Source organism: Orbicella franksi, chromosome 6, assembly GCF_964199315.1.
Source record: "Orbicella franksi chromosome 6, jaOrbFran1.1, whole genome shotgun sequence".
NCBI lineage: Eukaryota > Metazoa > Cnidaria > Anthozoa > Scleractinia > Merulinidae > Orbicella > Orbicella franksi.
In genome coordinates, this window is record NC_138150.1 from 13,095,195 (window position 1) to 13,121,655 (window position 26,461).

A 26,461-nucleotide genomic window follows, 5' to 3' on the forward strand; every position below is an offset into this window, starting at 1 on the left:
ACAACAACAGGATAACGATACAACAGCGGACTACTGAGGGAACAGCTACTCGCCGGAATAATGGAACAATAGGAGGATCGAAATGCACCAATCACAGCCGACCTTTGTGATATAAATGATACCGTGCAATCAGTCGACCTTATCGCCTGAAGAAGACTAGCAGTAAGCAGTCGAAACGTCGCGATCTACATCTCAAGTGACTACATCGTGAGACAAACGATAATACACTTTATTATAAATAAAATCGTGTTTACGTTGCAAGTTTATTTCGGCAGAAGCGACGGTCATTAATTTATTTGCAATTTTTCGAGCATTTCTTGCGGTTTTAGGCCTTTTAAGAAAGAAAAAGCAATTGTTAATAGTGTTGTTATCGAATCGTTCATATCGTTCATGCCCATATATATCCCGAAGAAAGTTCCAGATTAAGACCATTACGTCATCGGAGATTTCAGAACGGCTACGACTGATGGTGCAGTAGTACAGTTTGTGTTGATGAAGTGGTGTGATGTCTACAGTAACAAAAGAATCATCAAGGACTGCTTTGGAATGTACACTGCATTGCGACTGTAGTGCTAAGCAAAGAGTTAAATTTTAAAAAGCGCGGTTGTAAGATCTAACAGATCTTCTTGTCTTTTTTTTTTGTCGGTGACCAGACGCAGACCTCCGCTCGGCCAATTTCGAGTCACGCAACGTGTGATGTTTGTTCGCCAAAAGCTTTTAAAACATTAATACACGGACAATTTTAAGGATATTGTTTTCTTTGTTGTAGGTAAAATATATTTTCCTTTGGTCTTATCGAAGCGTTGGATTCAAAGGGAATAATAAACGCGCTAAAAAAAGTATTACGTAAGTCATGGAATGGGCTAACGTTGCAGCTTTCACTTTCCCTCGGTGACAAATAAGATGGTGTTTACTTTGCAAGTTTATTTCAGCAGAAGCGAGGTCATTAATTTATTTGCAGTTTTGCTAGTATTTCTTGTGGTTTTAGGCAAATGAAGTAAATTCTTTGGCTGTTTCATCGCAGCGAGTTCATAGATCAAAAGGAAAATTAAATATTTGCAAGCCATTGGTATGGAAATAACCACCGTACTAAAGATAGCCGTGAATAACGTAATTCTTGAATTGTGACTCGTGTGACTACTTTGCTAGCCCTTTACTCACTGAAAAACCAATTAAATTTAATCATGACTTTTAAGTGTTATTATTGTTGCGTTCCTATCGTTCATGCCCATACATATCCCGCAAAAAGTTCCAGATTAAGAACATTACGTCATCGGAGATTTCACAATAGACAATTTTACAGTTGTCTGCTCAGTGGCCTGGCCTTTGAATGGCAGCGAGGCTGGAGTTGACCTTGTTTTGATACAGACCTCACTGCTTTTGTCATGTAAATGCACCTTGTTAGCATCGGAACAACTTGTTTTACACAACAAAAGCATTGAGGTCTGTATCAAAACAAGGTCAACTCTAGCCTCGCTGCCATACAAAGGCCAGGTCGCTGAGCAGACAACTGTAAAATGGTCTGTTGCTACGAGTACGACTGATGGTGCGATAATACAGTTTGTCTTGATAAAGTGATGTGGTGTTTACAGTAATCAATGAATCATCAAGGAGTGCTCTGGAATGTTCACTGCATTGCCACTGTAGTGCTAAGAAAACAGTAAAATTTTAAAAGCGCGGTTATAAGATCTAAAAGATTTTCTTGTTTTTTGTCGGTGACCAGACCCAAACTTCCTCTCGGCCAAATTTTGAGTCACGCAACGTGTGATGTTTATTCGCTAAAAGCTGTTAAAACATTAATACACGGACAATTTTACGGATATTGTTTTCTTTGTTGTGGGTAAAATATATCTTCGTTTGGTTTTATCGAAGCGTTGGATTCAAACGGAATAATAAATACGCTAAAAAAGGTATTACGTCAGCCATGGAATGCGTTGAAGTTGCAGCTTTCACTTTCGATAGGTGACAAATAAGATCGTGTTTACTTTGCAACTTTATTTCGCCAGAAGCGACGGTCATTAATTTATTTGCAATTTTGCCAGTATTTCTTGTAGTTTTACGCAAATGATGGAAATTCTTTGGCTGTTTCATCACAGCGAGGTCATAAATCGGAAGGAAAATTAAATATTTGCAAGCCAACAGAGAACTTGCCAGAACACGCAAGGATTATGTCATTGGTAGAGAAATAACCACCATGCTAAAGATAGCCGTGGATAACGCAATTCTTGAGTTATGTGACTCATGTGACTTCTTTGCTAGCCCTTTACTCAAGGGAAAAAACAATTAAATTTAATCGTGAGTTTTAAGAAAGAAAGCTGTTGTTAATTTAACTGATCTCAGGTCCTGACTTTCGCGGGAAAAAATTAAAAACCCAGGGCTCGTCAAATATTACATTTTTTCACCAGAAATTTAGCTCGGAACATATACATATTTATATTCGTTTGAATCGTCGATGAAATGACCTTTTCCGGATATTTTTTCCTTCGGGGTCAACAGAAACCTCCGATTACAAAATGACGCCGAACCCACACGTTGCAAAAAAATCTCTTAAAAAACCCACACTTCGAAGCGATATATCACTTTAGCGTTAATAGCTACCACACATCGGCAGATGGTAAATCTATTCCTTAACAATCCAACTTTATCGTGTTAAAATTTCAGCGAAATCGAACAAAACTAGAATTAATTAGGATTTTTTTTGTGACCTCACTCTCCAGACTTGACCTAACAAAGGAAGGCACGGTCGGCCATAGCAACCGAAAAACACGAACATAACAAAGCCGACGTTTCCGCCAAAAAAACTCCAGAATTATCGCCTGAGAGCTTAAACTTGAATGGGAACATCTTTTTCGAACTTTTTTCAACTGATTTAGACGAAAGAATGGCCTCGGCGGGCTACAAAAAAGACCAAGAGAAAAAACAGAACAAGACAGCAGAACAAGCCGATAGTATTTCACCGAGTGGCTTTCGGCACGAAAACGAAAATAAAGCTTACTTCTGGATAAATTCAACCTTAAGAGTGCCTGCCCGTAAAAATCAGACAAATTCTCAATTGCGCGGCAAGGGTCGAAAATTCGATTCCGCTCATATTCTTATGGTAGATAGGCTAGGGCATGACAAAAACTACTGGATAGTTTTTTTGGCAAAATATCCTTTTATTTCAAAGAAATATGCAAATTACCAAATTCCGTTAAAATCGTCATTTCACGCACCATTTTATTAAACAAGTTTGAGAGCCTCGGATGCAAAACCACATCATTCTTCCGTCTTTAAAACACTCAAATATTTTTGTGCAATGTTTAAATGTGTACTGGGTTGATTTTAGGGAATGTTGCGTTGTCTTTTTGGGTGCAAAATAATTAAATTTCGAAGACATGTATTTCATTCACTTAAAAGTACGTCGTGAATATAATTAATTTTCACCATGTGCGAAACCTTCAAATGGACCAAGCTTCTGGTGGTTGAATTGCAGAAGGATGGTCTACAGATTCCTGTAAAAATTTCTTTGGGCAAATGATTGAGACACAGAGCTGATAATTTCGAAATGTTCTAACCTTATTTGCTGTAAAAGGCAGATCCAAAGCCGATTTGACGTGTTTCTATCACCATTCGTCGCACATAAAGCAGAAGTTTGCTTTTGTTTACATAACGTCCGATGTACATCGCCAACTGTCAACTTATTTAACGGTCGAATACCATGAATCTGTGACCCTCGCTCGACACATATGATCACCACTGAATCTAAGTCAAAAACGGCTAAGTCATTTGTAGATAGTTGCTAGCTTTGCACTACACCAAAATATTACGTTTGATCATCATGGTTTGATGGCTTGAATCCTTGCTTGCAGCGGTTCCTTGTTCGTCACGCAATTCTGTCATCCCATTTTAGGGGGTAGGGGTGGGACAATTTCTATCCTGATACGTAAGGCTCCGTAAGGCTTGGAATCACTGGGAGCACGCAATCGTGTTGAGTAGGAAGAGATTAAATTAAGAAATGAAAAGAATGAATAATTTACCATTGCCTCTGTTGTTATCTTTTACTCGACCACCGCTACCTACATGCCCCTGCGTAATACTGTAACGCTAAACTCATACCTTGTAGGTCTTTTCGCGCTATGCAATTATTTTTGGTTTACATGTAATACAGTGTGCTACCCCCGGGGAAATGGGTGGCGACCGCTTAATGGGGCTAGCCGCTTAAATAGAGGTTGGTGTACCTTGAATATTTAATTTTTCACTATCGGGCTATAAATTTCTTGGTGAACATGGAGTCACTTCAATACAATCATGATAGACGTGTGTTTGAATTATCACTCGTCATGCACCTTCAATTTCAGACTCTTATCTGCCATCGCCCTTTCCAAAACAAAGTTCTTAAATTTTGGGTGGCCGCTTAATAGGGGTAAAGACAATAATGAAACCCTTATCGGAATGACCAAATGATGGCCGCGGAGGTAACTGGTCAATAGGTGTTTTATTTACAATATTTTACTGACGATAATTTTGGACTGTATTGACAACAGTCCTCTATTTTCTGTTACATACCAATGCCTCGCCACTAAGCAAACAACTGATACGCCAAACAAAATGGCATGGCCAGGGCTATTTACTCACGTAATTACTAATTAAATTTAGTCTGTTTTTCTCACGAATTAGACTCGTTGTGATTTCCTATTTTTATTTCAGCTAGTTCTTGCTTCATTAATCTATAACTTTTTTATGGCGATTTTCTTAAAATTCTAGTGAGTACAGGTACTAGCTTTATCAGCTGTTGTCTGAAACATCAGAACGTACAACAAACGTAATATGGACCGAGGCCACGTACACTATAGAATATGATTATATAAATATACACATATATTATTATATATATGAAAAAACAGAAGAACAATGATTAAATTGTTTCACTTATGCTGAGAGTACTCTATACAAAATAGATCAAAATGTGCAGCATATGCCGTGACAGCACTGCGTGACGAACAATAACGGCTGTAAGATTGGGCTGCGCCGACAGTCTTATCAGCAACGGTCAGCAATCGATCAAACGCAATATTTTGGCGCAGCGCAAAGCGAGCAACTATCTACAAATGTCTCAGCCGTTTTAGACTTTGATGCAGTGATATTCATATGCGCAGAAAGATGGTCACGGATTCATAGTATTCGACCAATATTAGGTTGACAGTAGGCGATGTACATCGGACGTTAACCTTGTGAAAACAAAAGCGAACATATGCTTTATGTGCGACGAATGGTGGGAGATCGACTAGAAACACGTCAAATCGGCTTTGGACCTGCCTTTTACAGCAAATAAGGTTAGAACATTTCGAAATTATCAGCTCTGTGTCTATTTCAGCTTAACATAGGTCAAGTCATGTGGCGCATGCTAAAATATACGTCTAACCCGTAAATTGAAATTTGACGACGGATGGTCAAATATTTGCATTTTTGACGTACTCTGAAAAGCTCTCGCGTCGCTCACAATCATTTGCCCAAAGAAATTTTTACAGGAATCTGTAGACCATCCTTCTGCAATTCAACCACCAGAAGCTTGGTCCATTTGAAGGTTTCGCACATGGTGAAAATTAATTATATTCACGACGTACTTTTAAGTGAATGAAATACATGTCTTCGAAATTTAATTATTGTGCACCCAAAAAGACAACGCAACATTCCCTAAAATCAACCCAGTACACATTTAAACATTGCACAAAAATATTTGAGTGTTTTAAAGACGGAAGAATGATGTGGTTTTGCATCCGAGGCTCTCAAACTTGTTTAATAAAATGGTGCGTGAAATGACGATTTTAACGGAATTTGGTAATTTGCATATTTCTTTGAAATAAAAGGATATTTTGCCAAAAAAACTATCCAGTAGTTTTTGTCATGCCCTAGCCTATCTACCATAAGAATATGAGCGAAATCGAAATTTCGATCCTTGCCGAGTTATTTTCCATTTTTATGGACAGGGACTCTTAAAAGTCAGCAACTGGTCCCAAATTTCTTTCTGTATCCTTACAAATGTCCTGACTTCCATCTCCGAAAGATTTTGCCCCAATTTTGGGCAAATAAACATTTCTGCAACGGCGACCGTCATTACGGTGGCTTGCATACTTAGTTAGCTAACTTGACAAAATTCTCCCGAGGGGGGGATATGACGGAAAGAGCAGAAAAATGGCCTGTAATTGGCTAATGATGAGATCCTCCCCCTGTCCAAATTTGGTTAGAATCGAAAGTAACGCCAATTTTCTGTCACGTTTTCAATTTGTGGCCACTGGAGTGACCAAATCGATACATCGGTCGGGATAGAGTTTTATTATTAAATTATATGACTTGTGTGACTACTTTGCTAGCCCTTTACTCGTGGAAAACACCAATTAAATTTAATCATGACTTTTTAAGAAGAAAGCTGTTGTTAATAGTGTGATTGTCGTGTCGTTCATATCGTTCATGCCCATACATATCCCGAAGAAAGTTCTAGACTAGTAATAGTGGACACTAAAACTGCCCCCGCTGTTTTGAACTTGGTGATGTTTATATATATTATTTCAGGAGCAAATTCGATGAAAACAAATCTTGAACTAACTGTAGATTTCATCTTCAGTTGATTTGTTGGAGATTTGCAGTCTTACAAATTAACCTGCCGGGCTGTGTACGAACATTTGCAACATACAGTGGCCAAGAACAAACGTTAAAACCAAATTTTTTTAACCCAGAATGTGTCACGTAAGTTAAAAAAATTCTGTCGTTGAACGTCAGATCTTTTTCACATGTCTGACAATAAGAATCAAATGCCCGCTGCGTTGCAAACAGACTGGCCTCCTCAAAATTTAAGTTTCCAAAAGTTTTTTCTTCGAATATCTGACTAAGACAGGCATTGCAATCTCTAGCTTGAAATGAACTACAATTTTCTGTAAGATGCAACCAAACAGGTTCACGAATGCGTGACAGAGATTTCATGTTGTAGTTGTTCTCACGACATTGTGATAGGTTATTGAACAACAATTGAAGGAATTCGCTTCGAATAGATAGTTTTGCCAAAAATGGAAGAAATGAATATCTTGTAATTTCCAAAAAACAATCAACGGCACAAGAATAAACTCCAGGTTTTTCAAAAAGTGAATTCATAAAATGGGTAACCATTCTGAAATTTTCTCACCTCTACACAATGAATGGCAAATGCTTGGGATCGCTTTCTGTCAATTCTCTCTCAATATTTCTCTATAAAGATGTATCTGTAAGAATTAAAGCGCTGTAATTTAACAAAAATTATGAACAAATGTACACCTTATGAAACGATAAAGTACTTGATCAAATATTTTTCTCAGAGTCTGTTACAGGTAAGATGTAAGCGAGATTTCTCACCTTTTCCCTTGAAATCACTACAATCAGTAGAATTCTTTGGCTTCTCTATCTCGTTTTTCTACCAACAAATGGTATAAATATGAGTAAACGGCAATACAAAATGGCCTTTTTCAGGCACAGAACTGACTTCGTCCTTTTACATGTAACTGCATGTTATTTTGTTCTAAACCTCAACTGTGTTGAACCTCGAGTGAGCGTTGATCGATCGATCGATCGATCGTCGTTCGTTCGATCGTCGTTCGTTGACTGAGTCTTTCAGTCACTGGAAGTGATTTGTGTCTGACAAATCGTAGTTGGAAGTGATTTGTGTCTTATAAATCGTAGTTGGAACTGATTTGTGTCTGACAAATATGAGTCTCTCAGTCGCTATCGATTGTGTGGCTGAAATTGGTGTGACTGCGAGTCACTGCAAATAAGATGTAAGCGAGATTTCTCACCTTTTCCCTTGAAATCACTACAATCAGCAGAATTCTTTGGCTTCTCTATCTCGTTTTTCTACCAACAAATGGTATAAATATGAGTAAACGGCAATACAAAATGGACTTTTTCAGGCACAGAACTGACTTCGTCCTTTTACATGTAACCAGGAGCCATAATCGGGGACGGAGACCGTAAGTCTCGGGATTCGCCCGTACCTATGATATGGGACAATTTTTCTATTTTTAGAACAAATTGCGCCATCCTGACGTCATATATCCGCGCGGATTCACGCACATGTCGGGGGCTCTCGTGTGGATGTTGTCACGTTGCGTGATCAAATGGTGAGAGTTGAGAGATTCTCTTGCGTATTTTTCACAGCGATAGCAGGGAATAAGGCAGGGAATACGAACCAGGGCGCTTATATGTAGTTTTATGCTCTGAGCTAACGGAAAAGGTGGGTTTTTCGGGGTCGAAAACAAGACTTCAATCTCGCGCTGGGAATGAATAATAAGATCTGCTCACGCTGGTTGTAAGCTTACGCGTATGCTTTTGCGTTTGTTCTGACTTAAGAATATAGCAAGAAAACTCTCTACTCTGGTATCGAGTTAATTTGTGAGTTTCTCAGACAATGGTTCATCATAACCAAAACCTGTTTTGACGGTTTCTTATTGTTTCTGCTTGTTTGGTGGGTTTGCAAAAGTTTTTGAAAGGAAAGTCTGACGTGTGCAATTAGCTCATTTGCATAGTGCAGTTCGTGCACTTTCAAGTCCGAGTCGGTGTTTTCAATTGTCAACAAATCTTGACAAAGATTTCTTTCGTTATCTTTTGTGCTGAGCTGCTGTAACAAATTTCACGAACGCAAAAAAGGCTACTAACATCATGTGTCTTTCTTCAACATAAGCATAGTGAAGTTTTACACTGCGAAAATGAAAATAGACAAGGAGTTTTGATAACTCGATCAACAAAATCGAAATCGTTATTCCAAGTTGATTAAAGAAAGCGTTATCGTAACTTTGCTGATTATTTCTGCTTTATTCACATATTTTCAGTTTAGCTTTTAATATGTTCTCAAACATTTATCAATCTTAAACATATTTAAAAACTATAGAGTTATTGTTTGAGTTCGATGTACGCTTTCACACGAAAGTGCGGTGGAAGTACAATTTGTCATGTTAACTGACTGTACAAAACACGCATCGGCGGGCGCTCTCATTCATAGACAACAGAGAATTTACTGGATTTTTACACGAATAAAACTGAGCAGTATCTACGGACGTAAAGTTACTGGGCCTTGATGAAACATCAAGCGTTGCTTGCAATTCAAGCGAAACTCAAACTAGCAATTATTTTGTGTTACTTTTCGGTCGCGATAGACTGACAAATTCCTCGCAAGCGTGTGGCAAGAGGAGCTAGGAAACTATGAAGTCCTGAAGCTCTGCTATATCTAAATATATCCAGCTAGTTTTTTGCTGTGTAATGGAAAAGCTGTTAATCTTCAACATATGTGAAATTTAAAGTGGAGTAATGTACAGCTCATGTAAAAGAAGCATCCGTCGGAACACAACTTGGTCAGCGATATATGTAAGCTTACAGCGGAACATACCTAAAATTCGACACTGTCTTACTTCACTCAAACTGGAGCAGCTTACGACGAAAATACTTAAGCAAAATTCCAACAGACGGAAACGCGTTGAGTTGTGGGCCAAAAACATGAAAAATTTCGGGAATTTCGGACGCCTTTTCCCCCGCGCGACATCCGCAAAAATCCTCGCAGCATGTACGCGCGTGTGCCGCAGGCGATGGCGCAATTTGTTCTAAAAATAGAATTATTGTCCCATATCATGGGGACAACCCAAATACTAGAAATGGCGCGCGCTTACGGTCTCTGTCCCCGATTATGGCTCCTGATGTAACTGCATGTTATTTTGTTCTAAACCTCAACTGTTTTGAACCTCGAGCGAGCGTTGATCGATCGATCGATCGTCGTTCGTTCGATCGTCGTTCGTTGACTGAGTCTTTCAGTCACTGGAAGTGATTTGTGTCTGACAAATCGTAGTTGGAAGTGATTTGTGTCTTACAAATCGTAGTTGGAACTGATTCGTGTCTGACAAATATGAGTCTTCCAGTCGCTATCGATTGTGTGGCTGAAATTCGTGTGACTGCGAGTCACTGCAAATAAAATCTGTGCAATAGTACTTTTACATCTGTCCTCCCAATCTTGCAAAGCCTCTTGCAAAAGTCTTACTGAAAACCGAAAAGATTCTACTTCGCAAATAATAACAAATAAGATGTCAAATACTGCTTACCTCCACAGACCATGTGCTTCGTGTTGACAATTCAATACCGCAAAGGTCTCGCAAGTATTTACATTGAATCAAAGCGTTCTGGCTATCAACCAATTATATCATGCGCCAGCAGTAACGTCGTAAATCTTATGGCCATTAGCCAATGAAATCAACCATCGAGAGTGACGTCTTGGTTCCTCCAACGTCATCAACTCCCAGAACCTCAAGCGGGCTCAAAAGCTTGAGACGTCATCAACTCCCGAGACTATTTGCGGTCTCATTTTAGCCAACTCGAGATTTCGTCCGATAATATCGACTGTATATTCATACTGTAAGTACTTCTTCTATTTACGCGCGGACTGCGGGGGCAATTAAGACCATTACGTCATCGGAGATTTGTCAACGGCTACCACTGATGGTGCAATAATACAGTTTGTGTTGATCAAGTAATGTGATGTTTACAGTAAGAAAAGAATCATCAATGACTGCTTTGGAATGTGCACTGCGTTCCGACGGTAGTGCTAAGCAAACAGTTAAATTTTAAAAGCGCGGTTATAAGATCTAACAGATCTTCTTGCTGTGGATTGTGCTTTATGCAATATCGGATAAATTTGCGCTCACCGGCAAACTGATAATACGAACACATCGTCTATACATACAACTTTAGATCTACAAGCAAGTTGCACACGTGATAGGTCAAGGGTCGACATTAAATCTACGTATTGGTGAGCGCTGTTGAATTCGATTGAATGAGCACTGTCCGAGCAGTGCATGAGCACTGAAATATCTAAACTAAACTTATCTGTGAATTAAAATAAACTGTATTGGTGGAAGTCTGGATCCGCTACTCAATTTCTCTTGGGACATCTATCACAATATTCTTTCACATTGTTTTATTTCATTAGTCTCACTGCCGGTCATTTCGAAAAGTAAACAAAAGGGAGAAAGGTGAATTGCATTATTCAGTTTAAAGAGGAACAATTGAACAAAGGGAACAAGTATGCTTGCGATGCGACCGATCACTTGGACTCTCAAAACCTACTTACAATACAGCTACTTCTCACACAGGTTGTACCTTACTTTTACTTTTAATTAAGTTTAACCATCAGCCTGTATGTTAATGTTTCTTGGATCAATTTTAGAAATAGCACGTACACGTCATCGCTTCTGCATGCATTGCATGCCGGTTATTCAAAAAAGATGCAATAAACTCATTTAAGGTGGCCGAACGCAGTATTGATACCTGTGTTTTAATCTCCTTTTTCTCTAAAACCCTTGATCCTTTGGTCGCCAAAAATGGCAACACTCAAGTTAACAACACAAACTTCCGATTTTTGATAGCTAGACTAACGTATGTGCCGTTGCCATGGCAACATGAATAAATATAAACAGGCCTTTAAAATCGTTTTTGTTTGTTTGCAGATAATCTAGTCGTTAGATTTTCTTTTTCATTTGCATGCAACAAGATTGTAACAATGCTTACAAGTTAGCACTATTTTGATGATAGTTTAACAAAGGGATCTTCAATTATCACTTGTAGAAGCTTAACTGGAATATCTAGAATCGCCTCTGCCGATTTTCAATTTTTTTTCCATATTCCAGTTACTTGTTTTCTAAATTACTGTTAGTGCGCACACTTTCTGCGCATCACGTAAGGCATGGTTTAAGCGCCACGCGCCCTGGGGTTGACATTAGGGACTTTACGAACCAGAACGCGACGCCGCCTGAAACGTCACTGGAAGTAATTTGCTCACAAAGTGCTTCATTACGCATCGTTAGCGCTGAACTGCAACGCGTCTTCGTCACGTTCAGAGCACGAGGTTTGCACTTGCAGCGTTTCCAGAAAACGTGAGTAGTTTCTGCTGAATTTGGCCTAGAATTCAATGTACTTTTTCTACCTTATAGGCAAAGCTGCTTTCCTAAGTTCGTGAAAATGTTATTTATTGTAAAAAATACTAAGAAAACCATTTTAACTTGCCTTTTACTGTAGGTCAATGGTTCACCGCTGTGATGAATGGACAACACGCAGACCCGCCGAGTTCGATACCAAAGTCGAAAACTTGCAAGGAAGTCTAATTTTTGTTTACTGGAAGAATCAATTTCCCGTCCTGCTAAACTAAAAGATTAAAGTAAGTTTAAACTTTATGTTTATGTTCTTTATTGAAACCAAACTAAAACAGATTGCTTTTTTTTCCACGCAGTAATGTGATGTACTGGACAAGCAAGCACGATGTCCTGTTATGCAGAGAGATTGTTTCCGAGAATCCGTACAAAACAAGAAAGGGTTCATCGCAAAAAAGCGAAATGTGGGATAAAATAGCCAACAGTTTGAATACCTGTTCCAAGCCTGTCTTTGCTGTGGATAAAAGGTCCGTTCGGGATCATGTGGGTATTTTAATTGACCGAATCAAAAAGAAATTGAGAGCTGAGGAAAGGAGCCCGGGCATCGCGCCGCCCGAGCCCACAGAGCTTGAAATCTTAGTGGAAGAAATTGTGGTGCTCGAAGAAAAAGCTGATGCAGAAATGAAAGAGGACGACGAAAGTGAGAAAGGAAAGGCTGAAAAAGAGAAGGCTAACCTATGAAGGCCACAGATATGAGACTTAAAGCACTTGAGAAAGTGTCAGAGACGATGAAGAGACATTCAGGCGAAAATGATCAGGAAAAAGTACAGAGAAGAGACCGGAGAAGTGGCAGCGAGACCATGTTATTCCTGTCCAAAAAAAGCGGAAAAAGACCAGGAACTTAAACTTGAGGAACGCAAGCTGAAAAAAGAGGAACACGATTTGGAAGCAAAACGTCTACAGGCGAGAATTGACTAGCAACGCCAGTTTCAGCAACAAGGTGAAATGATGCGGCTGATGCAAGAACAACAACAAAAGCAGCAGCAGCAACTGTTGGCATCACAGCAACTGATGTTGAGGCAGCAAGAAGACCAAACTAAAGCGGTGATGAGTTTGTTGGACGAACTTGTAAACAAATAGCCACCTAATTCACTTTTAAGTATTGCTGATATAAGTGTTGCTGGTATAACTGTCGTTTGATTTCGAACTGTGCAATTACAAATCAGTTTGTATATTTTATTAACTTTAGTCCTTGCTTTGACAAGAGTCACGACCAACGTTTTCTGTCAGCGATCAATGTTTGTATTTTAACAGTGGCACCGCATTTTTCTTGTACCGAGGAGCCGCTTTTCGTTATTTTCTTTAATTATTGTTACCTCAATGGATGGCAGACTCGTTGCAGTAAAATTGCTTTTTACATTTTTGAGATATTAGAAATATTTTCTGCTAGAACAGTTGAATAATTTGTTTGAAAATTTGTATTCTGTTGCGTAAACTGCAGTATAAAAAAAAGCAAGTAGTGATACTGTATGCATGCGAAAACAGATTTTAAAAATCTCCCTAGGATAAAAAGTTATGGGGTTAACAGTACTCTTCGCTAAAATCAATGTAACTATTAAGATACAATCAAGTTGAATTTTAAAAAATTGTGCGTCTGTCCCAAGGCTGTGGTCCTTAATAACTAAGATGCACAGCAACAATGAAATGATCTGAAATTGGGGAGGTAACATTCTGCAATCTAGTCAAAAGAGAATTACGAACAAGTAGCTGAATGCTGTTATATCCAAAGGTCATGAATTTGGGTCTCAATGTATTGCATTTGTCTTCAGAAACCTAATTGAAATAGTCCTGGATTTGGGGTGGATCTATTCCAAAAAACTTCGAAGTACTTGATTGATAAAGGCAATTGTGGGCGTTTCTTAAGAGCGCACACACAATGTACATTTTGCCAACAGGACTTAAGGACGGTGTCTACTAAATACAAAGGTTTTTGCGCCACGTTAGGACCACGCGGAAAAAGTACATCTTTGCAAGGGCTATTGGAATCCACAAAGAAAACTGGGGATAGCCACGCATTTTTGGAGATAATTAGCCTTGAATTTCAACAAAAGTGCTGACATCAGCATTTTTCTGACAAAAGAAGAAAAAGATATTTCTTGACAGATTTCCTTAGAATTCGCCTTTACATACAGAAAAGCAAACACATCTATAAAGATCTTAAAACTGCATGATAAATGGCGAGATAAAAACCATCTTTGATATATTTGCAATAACAAAATCGTTGCAACAGCGCTTTTAGCGTCTCTGACAGCCTTCCTCGGGTTCAGCTAAAATACAGTCTGAACAACTTTTGCTCACAACCACAAACTAATCACGTGTTGAATAGGCTTGCCACATCCATTTCATAACATAAAATGTAGCGGTAACCACACGTTTTTTAAAGTTATCTTTTTTGAAAACTTTTACGGTGCCCGTTACATATTTTTCCTGTCACCTCCCCAGTAGGTAAAACAATTGCGCATCTCGCACTTGTTTTGCGCGCGCACTACGCCGTCTGCAGGTACATGTTTACAGCTGGATTTCTGGATAATTTTCAACAGATAACAGCTAGTTTTTCAGGTGGAAGACGTTATCAGTTAATGCTTAGCGATATGCTATTATTCTGGTATTCCTGGTTTAAGTACACGTTCATTAAAATTGATTTGGTCTCAGTAAGAAAATTTTGCTTTCATTTTAGTCGTGTACTAGGTAACGTAGTTGATTGCGTCACTGTTCACCCTAGCGCGCGCGTGGCGCTTAAACCATGCCTTGCGTGATGCGCAGAACGTGTGCACACTAACAAAAGGAGGCACCGTCCTTAAGCCGATTTTGAACTTTTTCTTGAAATCCAGGAATGCGAAGTAGTTCACAATGTCCCCAAATAGCCATTCTACCGAAACTCTGACTTGGCTCATGGCCTTGTTGAACTGTTGTTCTGCTGGTGTCAAATTAGCGCCTTTGAAGGGCCCATGTAAATGGACACGCAAAGGGTACGCAGGGTGGCCATAAAAGAATAAGGGTGTCCCATCCGGTGCAAACGAGTACTGCGATAATTCTTGCAGAAGTCTTGAGTCGACTAGCATACCACTATCGCGTCTCTTGCCCTCGACTGTACCAAACAGACTTGCTAAAAGCCCATTTGGCGCAACTACGGACTGAAACTTTATACCATACACCCTTTTGTGTCCGTTATAGAGAATTCTGGCTTGATCTGGCTTACATAAGGGTCTCACTGTTCCATCTATGAAACCCCAACAGTTTTCGAGTGGAGCTCCTTCATTACGTATAGCGGCAGCAAAATGACGGATAAAGTTTCTGGAACGCGGCCATGGCTGATTTAAATGTGCCAGTAGGTGGCTATATTAATCGAATACATAGTACGTTATTCAGTTTGTAATCATGGAAAGTTGTGAAACTGGTCTCCCGAATCGAGCAACCATATCTGCAAATCGACACGGGTATGCAAAGCGCTTCAACAACATACTTAAAGCCTCCATTCCGTCCACAAGAACGCCATTGGGGCATTTCGTTATGCCTGGAATATCAAGAAATTCTCCGAGTAAAACAATATCGTTCTTATAAAAGCGAAACCCAGCCTTACACTCATCATCTGTCATAGAATCAAGATCGAAGCGACCATACTTCCAATAAGGAAATTCGAGATTTTCAGAGGAATTTAAATCGTACAACAGAGCAAACTCTGTCTCATCAATGCTTCCATCTTGATAGGCAAACATTAAAGCTTCCCTTGCCTCTCTAAAATGGTTTTTGTTACCATTTACCATGCAGTTTTAAGATCTTTATAAATGTGTTTGCTTTTCTGCTTGTAAAGGCGAATTCGAAGGAAATCTGTGAAGAAATATCCTTTCTTTCTGTCAGCATTTTTGTTGAGATTCAAGGCTAATTATCTCGAAAAAATGCGTGGCTACCCCAATTTTTCTTTGTGGATTCCAATAGCCCTTGCCAATGTCTACTTTTCCCACGTACCTGCCGCAAAAACCTTTTTATTTCGTAAGCACCGTCTTTAACTTTTAAACAAGCATGGTTACCCCTATATTTTATACTAAAAATGGAAGTGGCAAGTTTCTGGTTGCGAGGAAAAGACTACAGAGGAGAGCTGCATACCAAAAGTGTTTTTTTGTTACCATCTGCCATGTAGTTTAGTAAAGATCTTTGTGAATGTGTTTGCATTTCTGTGTGTAAAGGTGAATTCTAAGGAAACCTGTGAAAAAATATCTATTCCTACCAATTTTTAACTTCAAATTCTAATTTTAAAACCGGGAGCCTGTTCGCAGGCTATAGGGCTTTGTGAATTAGTGCCTTAGCGAACAGCAGCCCCCTAAACTATCCCAATAGTGCACTCTGCACTATAAAGAGGAAAGTAGGTTAATATTTCGGGATTCAGGTACACCCTTCTGGCTCCAAGTTTTGTTTGGAATTGTCATAATTTACACGACGATATGTCAAGCTACGACGCAGTTTCCTGTGTATTTCGACTAGCCTCGTTAAAGTAGAGTGTAGTGAAGATTCCATCGCTGGAAGAAACATAATCAAGACGTGGAGGAGGTTGAATCACCTGGAACAGGGCGCTTATACATACAGTTATACATATAAGCGCCCTGAACTGTTCTCTCTCCTCCCGTCTCGGCTCAACCCCTATATCGTGCGTGGAAAGGAGAGTTCAGGGACTGGACTTTATAAGGACAATCTTGACGAAAGATGGTCATTAGCATATTTCTGAAGCAAAGGATTCTCCTAACGCCAGTTTTTAATGTAACCTTTATTCTTACATCTGTCTACGATTTATTTCTACAACCACGTCCCACATTCCTAACTGGCCTTTCCGCTAGTAACGGTCTTCAACCCGGAACAGCAAACTCTAATTATTCCGCTTCTAAACTTGTAAGGTTTTCAAGACAAGTTCTGCCCCTGGCTAACGGTCACGAATGTCCCAATTATTTCTTTTCGCCCACTGCATCTTTCTCTGCACTTACTCCAAAGTTCTGATAAAGTCTGTTTTGCCTGGAACCTCTGAGTTTCTTGAGGTCTCTACTGTACTGTACTTCACGTAACAGTGTTTTATGCTGTTCTTCTAGTTCTTGGCGATGTTCGTGGAGAGCTCGTGTTCGTCTGATGAGCTGTAACAGCTCTTTACGCAATAACCGGTTTTCGTCTTTTATTCTGCGCGTGTGTTCGTCCAAGCACTGTTTCGCTTCCTAAGGAAACAACAACACCAAAAATGTCTTGAACAAACCACTGTTTAGTAACCTAGCGGTTAAGATTTTGATTAGACACAACAAAAACTACTAGGTACACCCAAACCACACCATCTACTCTTGATGAGTCAGTAACCGTGATTACTCGATCAAACTTTTTTAACGGCGGATTCTCCCTTGACCAGGCTCAAATCGCGGAGAGCAACAAAAAAAATGCCCGTAGCTAGTACGTGTAGAAGGACTTGTAGATGAAGCCTAGCCAACATCGTACATCAGTGAAAGAGAATTGCCGGCGAACTTAGCCATTCAAATTCCCCACACATACCTGGGAGGCTTGTTGAGCCATCTCCTGTATCTTTGTGTCTGACTCCTTTTGATAACTTCTTTTCTCTCGTAGGAATTGTGATTTAAGTTTCTGAATTGCTTCGGAGTGCTTTCCTCTCATGGTGTGAACATCCTGCTCAAGACGGGCAATCTCTGCCTTCTGATCACTTTGAAGAGTCTGTGAGGACAGTAAGATACATCAATTTACATGTTGTCTTCAAGGAACAAGGTAATTCATAGACTTCTCTGAGATATTGGAACACATACAGTAAGATAACATAATCAGTAAAATTGGTAAAATTCATCACTTACCACTGTTTTCACTGCTACTCAAAACACTCCTTGTAATAGACTTCCGTCAATCAAACAGTGATACCTTTTCTGGGGTCAATTCAATAAATAAATTACACTTGTAGCTTTTACACGTGTAATTTACACGTCTAAAGTCCGGCTTGTAAATACAAGGATTCAATAAAAGTATTTTCTACACTGAAATTTACACGTGTATCGCGCCTCAGGATACAAGTGTAAATTACAATATTGTAGACTTACAATTGTAAAATCCGCTTGGATGCACGTGTGTTTTTAAAAATGCAAATTTAAAATCTCTGCTGCCCTTTCAAAATCTGCGGGCCTATTTAAAATTCCAAAAGGTAGATGAACGCGTCCACAGGGAGACGAAACTTCCCTCCAAATTCCCTTGGATTTTCGATGTCAAAAAGCCATCTTTCTTCAAAATTCCTAGGTTGGCCGATAATTTGACGTCTCAGGAGCTCGTCGAGTTCCTCTTCACTAGAAGACGACATGTTTTGACTCTCCAATGTCCGTTTCGCATGTCGTACTCAATGTTTACAAGTGCATCCGACTTGTATTTCGCACTTGTAATTTACAAGTTGGACTCTTGTAAAAATACAAGTCGGACTCTTGATTCTTAGGCCCGTTCCAAACGCCGCTCCATTCATGCGCCGAACCTAACTGATGGGTTAAGTACGGCAGAAGAGCGGCGTTTGAATCAGTTTGGTTCGGCAGGTTAGGTTTGGTGCGGCAAACAACATTAAATTCGGCAGGTTCTGTCGCACTATGCGACGTTGGAGCGGCAGCTGATTCATACAGCGTTCTCCTCATGTGTCGAACCTAATGCATAAATTACTGTAATGTATTTTTCATATAACAGGACTCGTGATTGGCTCAAAATTGACTGGCATGACCAATCATGCATGAAGCTCGAAGTTGTCGCTAAAAATAAAGACGACAAAATATGCCTTCGATTTATGAGAAACGGGACTGTATAAGCGAGTTTCTTTAGCGCAAATTCATTTTTTTGCTTTTTCTTCGTGATAATAGCCCAGCTTATGAGATTTCCCTTTAACAAGTCGAATTAACCGGGAAAAAACCTGTCTAAATACAAACACTGAACCTTGAGTTTGAATTTGCTTGCCTAAATATTGCTATAACAGCGAAATGTTAGCCACAGCTTTTCTATTTGTACAGAGTTCTTGAATTCAGAACGCATAATTTCTCGTCGAAAATTGTTACCACCGGCTTCCCGAATTAAGTTCGACGCACGTACGCCGTCTGAACCAGCCGTCGCTCCAAAGTCGCTCTAAAGTCGAACTTAATCAAGTTTGGTTCGGCATGAGTGGAGCGGCGTTTGGACCGGGCCTTATTATCTTTTACACGTGTAGCGCTACACCTGTAATTATAACTCGGACACTTGTAACCTAGACTTGTAACGATTTTTATATATTTTTTTATTAAACTCGTTTTCGTCTGCGCTTGTAAATACGATGGTCCGACTTAACAAGTGTAAAAGTTTAATTAAATTGACCCCTGGAATACTGGCGTGTCGAAGCTGCTTCACACTCACGGCGAAAATGTCGGTGATGGCGAACTCTGTAGCAAGTTTGAATGCCAACAGCAGAGAGAGCTATAATTTATTGTTGGTTGAGCCCAATCTTGAGTTTTTGTCGGTGGAAGGACTCAGGGGGAATTAGAAATCTGTCTGCGTCTTACGGCTGTTTATCTCCTCTTTGCGCACACCTATTGACAATCATTCTTTTTATAAGTTTTTAAAATAAGATTTAGACTTTACTTCTCAAAGAAGCTTTTAATTACGCTATCTTAACTAGATCACAATGGTACAACTGGGTGCGTCTTTGTTTTATAGAATTTATTTCTTTAACTTTTATAACGAGGTTGCCTATTTACCGAGTTAGGATTTCGAGTTGGATTTCGAGTTGGATTTCGAGTTGGATTTCGAGTTGGATTTTCGAGTTGGATTTTCGAGTTGGATTTTCGAGTAGGATTTTCGAGTTAGATTTTTTGGCGGGATTTTTTTGACGGGATTTCCAATAAATTTTTAGTGGTTTGATGATTTAAATGGTGGACAGGCGAAACACGACTCCTATCGGTCAAGATAGAGCTAGCCAATGGCGTAATGTACTTTTCGATCCTTATTTGTTTGAAGCTCGACCTCGTTATTTTTTGTTTTTTTTTAACGGCATTTTTTTCTAGATTTCTAGGCACTCGATGGCTAATCAGTGACATCAGTGTAAAATGGGGTTGACAAGCCTACACGACTCCTACGGTTAGTGACATTTGTACATTTGCCGTTCTCTGTTCGGTCAATCGACCTTTTTGTTGCTTCACTCGTGTTTATGAAGGGCACTTCATGTTGTGTTATAAGGAGGAATTTTACGTAGAGTTGAGCCGTAAGACCGTGCTATAGCAAAAGTTTTAGAGGTCATAGGTCTGCATGATTTCCGCTCTTATCTGCATGTCGCTTCGTCGCGTTTGACACCCCTGTAATTTGCCATGTGTTTATGCCTTTTTTAGGCTCATTGATATTGCAAGATATGTTTTTAAGTCTCCATGTGTTTACTTTCGAGGAACAAAACATGAATTTTACTTACTTGCATTCTATATTGTGACGCCGGGCCGGCTGTGATTAAAACTGTTTGCAAGTATAGTGGGTAGATTCTTATCACGGATATTATATCATTTGTCCTTGTACGTTTTTCTTCTGAGACGCCGTAGCTTTACTTCGAGAAAGCTATACGTTTATCCAGAAACATTCTTTTGTTCCTTGCAACTATCTGAGCGAGCTTATGTTTCCCGAGCTCGATATATAGGTTTATTCCTCCTTTTGGTCCTTCTGGCACCACGTGATTCAAATGTAGCTGTTTACGCGCAATAAAAAGGCAAAACACTAACCCCACCCCTACAGGAATTCTTTTGTTGGCTGAATTGGACTGGAAATCTACGAGACGGTTTACGGACAAACTCGCCGATTCGTTGCAGCTGGATTACTAGTAAAAAAAACCGACTCTACATCCTTACTCGAAAATCCAACTCGAAATCCTAACTCGAAAATCCAACTCGAAATCCTAACTCGGAAGTTAGTTTGTCTCTTTTATAACGATATTGTAATTTTAAGTAGTGGCGTTCGAGAGAAATGTCTGTCTGTCTATCTCTCTATCTATTTATGGACACCAAGTTGGCCCCTCCAAAAAACTATTCAGGGGCGAAGACGTCATATCCATGTTCGTCAAAGTGCATTCGAGTGTTGTTGAATATTGCGGACTTTCGAGTGTTGAGGCAGCTTGTTGCGGGCTTTCGAGTGTCGAGACAGCTTATTGTGCACTGTAGCGGATAAATTGAGTATTTAACGTTTGAAGTTAGAGTTCGTGGCATTTAAAAACCTTGCAGACATGTCTTCATGAAATGTGTAAGACTTTTTGTTCGAACAGAAAGCTGCAGTTAGGCTGCGTGTTATCCTTTTCTCTTCGACTAAAAACCAACACTACTTTCTGCTGAATAAATCAAAGGAGGAATTGTGTAGTTTCACTTCGCTGGCCTAGATTTCTGTGCGCAAAATATGTCAGTAACAAACCCAAGGAAAGTGTTTACATAAGAAAAGAGTTCAACTCCCACAGGATTGCTATGGTACACCAACATGTCCGTGTGCCGTTTCATAGGAAGTGAAAATGCTGTATAGCTGTTCCCCGTGGGAAAAGCTATATTTCATTGGCTGTAGTTTGATTGCATTGGTTAATTAGTTCCAGTTGCGACAGATAGCTCAGTCTTTATTCGGTCGAATATTGTTTGGATTCAGCGGAAAGGTACTCTGAAGGCAAGATCCATAAAAGTGAGCCTGAACCAAGGAACGGCAATGTAAATACTGTCTACTTTTATTAATCAGGGGGAATATTCGAATCAGACTGGGAACGTTTTAGTACCGGATTGATTTTGCCGTATACACAAAAGTGGACGAATCCGAAACAAAAACTCCCCGGTTTGGTCGTGTCTCCGGAGATTTTGAATCCGGAATTTAGAGTGGAAACTTTGAATCCGAAAACTTTTGAATCCAGAGAGTTTTGTCGTGTAAATGATTTTTTCTCGAATCAGGATATTTTTCCCCCTGCGATATTTTGAGTTTGCGGTAGAACGAAAATGGCGGATTACATGATCCAGTCGTAGTCGAGTACATGCCATTAGAGACAGCGCGTCACCCAAGCCGAATATGAACTGGACACGAAAAATATTTGGCAGAGGAAAACTGGATTCTATACAAGGGACGCCTTTCGTTATTTGAGTTCTATGGCTGTTCCGAGAACGCGGAGTATGGAGTCTAAAAAGAAAAAAAATCAAAAAAGAAATCAAAAAAGAAATTTAAAAAAAATTAAATAAAAGAATTTAAAAGTGAATTAAAAGAATAATTAAATACATAAATAAACTAGAAATAGAAATTTAAGAAATAAAAATAATAATTATTAAAAAATTCACACCGAGGTGGACTGTTCATATCGTATATATTTTATTCAGTCCAAATGGTATATTCAACTCGCGATTTTCATAATTAACAGTTCACTTTTAGGACAAAAAAGGTAAAGAACAGTCCATTTTTGACCATATCTGGAAAATGTGAGAAATTACACCTTTGGTTTCCTTGGAAAGCCGTGTTGCCTCGACACAAACTCAAGCTTTTTTTTCCAAAACTGCCCGTGTGAATTAACCCTGGAACCATTCAACAACTTCTCAACTGCGCGTCCTGAAGTTCTCGCAATTTGATTGACGAAATTCAAACTAAAACCTTGAAAATTTTTTCAGCGCTGAAAAATAGTAAGATAAAAAAAATGTGCATTGACAAATAAAGAAACAAATAAATACACAGGTAAAGCTGCACTTTGAGAAAACAAATTCTAACAAAATATTTTACCAAAAAAGCCATTTTAACTGGCAGCACCACTTGTCTCGCCAATTCCACGTGCAACTGCGGCCATGTATTTTTTCTGTTGGAATTTAATATCTTCTCCGATCGAAAATTACTGATTTCAATTTGGAAATGAAGTAAGGTTAGTACACACTACATGAAGGCTTTCAACGCAAAAAAAGAAAAAGACTCCTAAAAGATGCTATTCACGCCGTGAAAATGATTTGGGTCTGAAAATAATTGAAACACGGGGAACTAGGAATAAGTTAAGCCTCTTCCAGGCGTTCAGTTAGGCCCTCTTTCCACAACCCCGGGTTGCTTTTTACCCCAGGGAAGAAAGAATTGAGAAACGGGGAACGGGGAATCTCTAAAAGAAAGAACCTCTAAACGGGGGAATCTCTAAAAGGGGGAATCTCTAAACGGGGGAATCTCTAAAAGGGGGAATCTCTAAGAGAGAGAATCTCTAAAAGGGGGAATCTCTAAAAGAGAGAATCTCTAAAGGGGGGAATCTCTAAAAGGGGGAGTCTTTAAAAGGGGGAATCTCTAAAAGGGGAAATCTCTAAAAGGATGAATCCCTAAAAGAGGGAATCTCTAAAAGGGGGAATCTCTAAAAGGGGGAATCTCTAAAAGGGGAAATCTCTAAAAAAGAGAATCTCTAAAAGGGGGAATCTCTAAAGGCGGGAATCTCTAAATGGGGGAATCTCTAAAAGGATGAATCTCTAAAAGGGGGAATCTCTAAAAGAGGGAATCTCTAAAAGAGAGAATCTCTAAAAGGGGGAATCTCTAAAGGGGGGAATCTCTAAACAGGGGAATCTCTAAAAGGATGAATCTCTAAAAGAGGGAATCTCTAAAAGGGGGAATCTCTAAAAGGGGAAATCTCTAAAAGAGAGAATCTCTAAAAGGGGGAATCTCTAAAGGGGGGAATCTCTAAAAGGGGGAGTCTTTAAAAGGGGGAATCTCTAAATAGGGAATCTCTAAACGGGGGAATCTCTAAAAGGATGAATCTCTAAAAGAGGGAATCTCTAAAAGGGGGAATCTCTAAAAGAGGGAATCTCTAAAAGGGGGAATCTCTAAAAAAGGGATCTCTAAAAGAGGGAATCTCTAAAAGGGGGAATCTCTAAAAGGGGCAATCTCTAAAAGAGGGGATCTCTAAAAGGGGGAATCTCTAAAAGAGGGGATCTCTAAAAGAGGGAATCTCTAAAAGGAGGAATCTCTAATAGGGGGAATCTTTAAAAGCGGGAATATTTAAAATGGGGAATCTTTAAAAGCGGGAATCTTTAAAAGCAGGAATCCTTAAAAGCTGGAATTTTTAAAAGCAGGAATTTTTAAAAGCGGGGATTACTAAATGCGGGAATCATCAAAAGCGGAAATCACTGAAAGCGGGAATCATTAAAACGGAGAATCTTTAAAAGTGGGAATCTTTAAAATGAGAAATTTTCAATGCTTATGGCCTGCGAACATGCTCTCAAGTGGGAAATTTACGAAACGAAATTGGAACGCTCGGCTCGGCTTCCCTTCGCCCGCCAAATATTTCTTTTCGTCCGTTCCACATGCTCTCGCTAGAATGCCTGTTCGCAGGATAAAATACCTTTCAGTAAATGTTTTTAAAATCAGGTAAAGTTATTAGTAGTTATTACTGCCTCTGACATTGCGCAAATTAGCCATTTTACAGAAAATGTCACAGGAACGCGCAAAGGTCAATACGGGATTGTTATTCACTGACCAACAAATGTTAACCCACATTTTATCCGGAATTGTTCTCTGTGATGTCGCAACAAGATCGGTTGTCATCGTTCACTGTGCTAAAACATACCTGGTGAAGTGTTCAATTTCAATTGTTGAGAGCCCTAGGTTGTTGAACTTTTTGATTTTGCCGATATGTACTGAAGTTTATTACAGCGTCAGTTTACAGACATACAGATTATCTTCCATTAAGGAAATTTCAAACTCCATAACAATAATTTTCTAGTTCCAAAAGAATTGAATGGCGGGCGACCTGGGAAACCATATGAATGCATGAATCGCCAACTACTCGTGGGAGTTTTGATTCAAGGCGTTGCGTCGGTGGTAAGGAGAATTTAGAGTTTCATGCCAGTTTTTCACAATACTTCCTAGAGAAATTCCTTTGTCCTAGTTAGAGATTTTGGCAGGAATTTGCTCAGTATAATCAGTAATTCCTTGTTAATCTAGACCGCTCTTTGCGCCACGCCATCAGGTGGAGAGGAATTTAAAGTTCCTCTGCCATTTACTTTTCGAAAGAAAAAGGTTGCTAAGTTCCAAGGCCTTCCACATTTTAAGTGGGATGACCTCGGCACACAAGGGGTTGGTACATTTCGCTGACCCCTAGTCCATGGACTACCCCGATGGACCTGGTCCATGGACTACTTGGATGGACTACCCATGGACTACCCTGAAATCTGTGGCAAACATAAATTTAACAAATCTAGAACCCGAACAAAAGATGTGATTGATCGACAAACACAATTACGCGCCTGCTAGCTACACTCATTTGGCCAGGGGGAAGAAATAGAAGGTGGTGGTGTATGGGTGTATGGGGTTATGTGAATGTCGTCTTATTATGTAGGTCACAAAAGGAAAACTCGCTCAAATCCAATATTTTGTGACAAAGGTCCAGATGTTAAGGTAGGAAACGTTTGAGGATTAAATCACAACTGTTCTGATCTGATTTGAGTTGAATCTGTTAAATCGCTAGTGTTCCGTACTGTGTTTGTCGATTGATTGCATCTTTTGTTCGGGTTCTAGCTTTGTTAAATTTATGTTCGCCACAAATTTCAGGGTGGTCCATTTAGGGTAGTCCATGGACTAGGGGTCAGCGAAATGTACCGACCCGCCCACGAGATGTTATCGGACAAGGTTCATTTGGTGCCGTATTAAGAACTAAATATTCCCAGAACGCTCGCGAATCAGTGGACATCGTAGTGAAGAAACTGCTCTCGTCTTCTACGGACTTTGTTGAAGCTTTTGCCAAAGAGGCCACGTTGTTGTCACAGCTACACCACGAAAACATCGTCCAATTCAAAGCTGTTTGCCAGGATCCCATGGCAATCATGCTAGAGTACGTGTATTTCGATATTGAAGTTTTCGGCGGTGAAGGAAAGCTGAGCTCATTAAACGAGTTAATGTACCTTGCCGACAGCCAAGACAATGGAATAGAGGGCACATTTATGGATACGATTGCCGCTGATGTTGCAGGAGGACTGCTCTACTTGCACGAAAATGGAATAGCGCACAGGGACTTGAAACCGGCAAATGTGTTGGTTAGCAATCACCACTGCCGTGCGGAGACGGATCGATATAAGATAGCTTACGCTTGGAAACATGAGCCTGTGATATGTAAGCTCACTGATTTTGGCAAAAGCCGATCGCTAGATATCCAAACGAGATCTGTACGTCACTCCAGAAATCGAAGAATATAGATAGAACCTTTAAGGCTTAGAACATAGGCACATATCGTTGTCAGGTTTGTTAGTTTTGTTCTGTTGTTTTGGAGTGCTTGACAAAATTCTGCTTTCTGGTTTAATTTACGATAAAGGCAGATATTGTTCAGTCGCCATCAATTTGTAGGAGCTGAGAAAACACTAGGAAAACACTAAGAATACATTGTTATGAAAATTTGTTATTTACCTTTGTGGTTTAGAATAAATTAAATTATCGTTTTGTCTACAGGAAAAACTGGTGAGACAATCTCAGTTAGTGCAGAGTGTAATTTACGGCTCTGATGCAATAGTCCTCACCCCTGC

At 39.6% G+C, this 26,461-nt stretch overlaps 2 protein-coding genes across 2 annotated transcripts in view; both read right to left on the reverse strand.

Annotated features, from left to right (window-relative positions):
• Positions 1-13,742: 13,742 nt before the first annotated feature.
• Positions 13,743-16,622, reverse strand: LOC145489711 (uncharacterized). Its single transcript, XM_081468746.1, is given in 2 exon segments — positions 13,743-13,880; positions 14,762-16,622. Coding segments are annotated over 2 exon segments (1,110 nt in total). The 5' UTR covers positions 15,734-16,622.
• Positions 16,623-16,709: 87 nt separating this feature from the next.
• Positions 16,710-26,461, reverse strand: part of LOC145489673 (coiled-coil domain-containing protein 166-like) — a 77,389-nt gene continuing 67,637 nt past the window's right edge. Inside the window, exons 6-7 of the mRNA XM_081468706.1 lie at positions 17,490-17,666; positions 16,710-17,164 (exon numbers count right to left, since the gene is read on the reverse strand). Of these exons, the coding sequence (XP_081324832.1) occupies positions 16,904-17,164; positions 17,490-17,666 (438 nt within the window). The 3' untranslated portion in view covers positions 16,710-16,903. The remainder of the gene's footprint in view (positions 17,165-17,489; positions 17,667-26,461) is intronic.